The sequence below is a fragment of the Morone saxatilis genome, unplaced genomic scaffold, assembly GCF_004916995.1.
Source record: "Morone saxatilis isolate NCDOM2014 unplaced genomic scaffold, NCSU_SB_2.0 Contig4, whole genome shotgun sequence".
Taxonomy (NCBI): Eukaryota; Metazoa; Chordata; class Actinopteri; family Moronidae; genus Morone; species Morone saxatilis.
The window spans coordinates 13,134,787-13,137,735 of NW_023339984.1; the positions used below are offsets into that span (position 1 = coordinate 13,134,787).

General features: G+C 42.0%; 1 protein-coding gene across 3 annotated transcripts in view; it reads right to left on the reverse strand.

The window, feature by feature from the left end:
* Positions 1–2,561, reverse strand: part of sf3b2 (splicing factor 3b, subunit 2) — a 9,282-nt gene extending 6,721 nt beyond the window's left edge. Inside the window, exons 1-6 of one of the 3 annotated variants that reach the window (XM_035675551.1) lie at positions 2,387–2,561; positions 1,936–1,982; positions 1,626–1,676; positions 901–1,140; positions 471–521; positions 68–155 (exon numbers count right to left, since the gene is read on the reverse strand). In XM_035675551.1, the coding sequence (XP_035531444.1) occupies positions 68–155; positions 471–521; positions 901–1,140; positions 1,626–1,676; positions 1,936–1,982; positions 2,387–2,516 (607 nt within the window). In that variant the 5' untranslated portion in view covers positions 2,517–2,561. Of the gene's footprint in view, positions 1–67; positions 156–470; positions 522–900; positions 1,150–1,625; positions 1,677–1,935; positions 1,983–2,386 lie in introns of all 3 variants that reach the window. The other 2 variants (XM_035675550.1, XM_035675552.1) reach the window with 2 other exon arrangements.
* Positions 2,562–2,949: the final 388 nt, after the last annotated feature.

Sequence of the window (2,949 nt, forward strand, 5' to 3'; positions counted from 1 at the left end):
ATTATGGGTGAGGAAATGTGCAGCAAGAATACGAAAACTGAAAATAATCAGTAAATCACCAACATACCTCTCATTACACTGACAGTAGGCATGGATCTGGGCCCTCCCATGTTAACCATCTCCTGCTGACGCTCCTGTTCCAGCATAACTGCAGCCTGATGTACAAGGAAAGAGGATATGGGAGTTAAATACATGGTTAAAGAAGTAAGATCGAGGGTGTAAGAAGGGGATAAAAAAGAGAAAAGGATGCCCTAACTGCTGATGAAGGGATTGTTTTTAAACTGTTAATTTGGAAATGTACAAAAATCTTTTGTTCAATGAATTAAGTGACACAAAAGTAAATTGTACACACAACAAGAACATGTCCTATTTGATGTCTTTGTAATCGTTAAATCTAAAGCAGAGCTCTATCTGATGATCCATTATAGCTAAGTGACTATTTAAGAGGGGGACTATCTTCACCGTCTCACCCTTTTCTGCTGCTCCAGGAGATCGTGTTCATCCAAGACACGGGAATCGCCCTGTGATACACAGACACAATTCATGACCGAGCGACAGTCAAATAAAAACTCTATAGTATTTTCTATTTCTAGTCCTGCATTTTCTTTCCAAAAAGCAGAAAGTTCTTGTTGCATTGCTCTATAGTGACTGGAACTTTTATCTGGCAGCCATCAGCTATAAGTGTAGCAGTTGCTGTATTTTTTTTTATATCATCCAGAGGAGATATTTTGAGGTTGTTTTCTTTAATTTGTGTTCTCTTGTTTTTCTGGGCCTGTTTTTGTTTCTCTTAATCTTACCATCTCGTAGACTGAGTGCATCTCAGTGCTGTTTGTGTTTTAAAGGCAAAGCTGAATGCAACAAGTGGCTCGCACAGTAAACCTGCAGTCCAGCCACCCTCACCTGCTGCTTGGCTCTCTCCTCTTGCTGTAGCACCATAGCTGCTCTCTGCTGGGCCATCTTCAGTTGATCCTCCTGTGACAGGCCTGGAGGGGGCAAACCTGGGGGCTCCATGCCCATGTGGATGCCGGGTGGAGGGGGCCCTCCGGGCATCATGCTCATAGCCTGGAGCATGCCTATACCAGGAGGCATGGGCGGCATGGGCATCGGGGGCATAGGAGGCATACCTGGCACACCTGGCACACCTGGCACCTGCAGAGGAGCGGTTGTGAGTGAGGCTTCATGCTTGTTATTACTCTATTTATTAAACCTGTAATATGGAATATACCCTTCATATGTCACTAATATTAACAGTAAAGTGGTAAACCGTTCCGTCATATAGTGAGAGAGAAATCAATATATACACCTAACCAGATATTATTTGTCAAATATTAGTCATTTTATATGATTACAGCAATTCTGTTCCCAAAAATCAGAACATATAGCAAAGTGTGATCCTAAAACTTCAAAATAGGGTGTCAGATACAAATGTAAATTAAATTTAACTTCAATATACAACACTAGTTAGGAATACACACTAAACTGATATCATCTTATCCAGGAAATCTGTGAAGATCCAACAGCAGTGTGTGTGTGTGTGTGTATGAACAAATAAAAGAGCAACGTGAGAAAATAGCAGACAATAGATTACTATAGACTTTCAGCTACATTTTCCATATGAAATTTACCTGCGGGCCCATTGATTTGTCATCGTTAGGTTTGCTGAGGAGGATCCCAGTCTGCAGAGAGAAGCAAGAATTAGTGCATCATTTCATTAATCGCATTAAAACGGTGGCAGAAACAACTTCACCTCAACTAAGTTTGAAGTATGCATTATCGCTACCTATTCATGTGTAGCTGCAAGGTGATCAACAACACTACAGTTTAAGTAGGCTGCTCCCACTGCTACGAGTACTAAAGACATTCAAGGTTAATACATTGGAATATCTGATACACTGTTCAAACTAAAAGAGGCACAGACTTCGTGGTCACATTTACCTGCATCATGTAGCCCTTCAGTCTGTCCATCAGCTCCTCTCTGGGACCTGGAGAATGACAAAAAGCTTTATTCAAGAAGTACCTACTGTTATGTTATCAGCAGTCCTGATTTAACACTATAAATACGCGCTGTATTTCCCACACTAAGTTAGTTAATCCCTCAGCAACACTACACACACTACCAGAGGAGTTAGCTGACAAGTGCTAGTTAGCCAGCAAGTTAACTCAATGGGCTTCTTACTTACAGGAACAGATGAATGTTTGTGTGTTTGTGCTACTTTAAACACACTTTACTGGTATATTTCCTGCATAAATAGACAGGGCAGAGTGTAAACACACAGCAGGCCTAGCTTTATCTCACTGCAACGAAGGTGTTGCGTATTGCTAGTTAGCGTTAGCAGCTAAGTCTCCTTTCATGGCTCTTTCCGTGTTTCCCGGTTCTTTTTCTTACCCATCGTCGGCGCTCCGAGCTCCGCCAGCTTGGACTGAAGCTCCGGGTGGCTCCATGTGTTCAAGGCCGCGATAGCGCTCCCTAAATCGGACGGGAGGGATTCGGTGCCCGGTGGTCCGTCGGATGCCATGTTGAGGTTTTCTCAATGAAACAACGGCGGCCGGAGGAAGACACGCGTAGAACGGGAACTAGCGCAAAGCATGACGGGAAGTACTCTCTCCCGCACTGCCTGCCGGGACATGAAGTCCGAAATGAGGACACGGCGTTTACTGATAAAAGCCTCTAGATGTCAGTGTTGACTCCTCGTATCTTGCACGACGGTGTTTTTTTAGTGAAAGTCCTGGATTCAAAAGTACAAGTTAATTCTGCTAATTCAACAAAGAATTAAAAAAAGTTAAATACTAATCATGCATTGGATCATTATTAAAGATGCATTATTAGTTTGTAAGCTGCAGCTGTCAGATAATGTTTTGGAGTAAAAAATGACAACATTTTTCTCTAAAAGTCAGTTTTAAACATTTCAAACACAAGTAAAGTAAGTACAGTTCATATTATATGCCTAG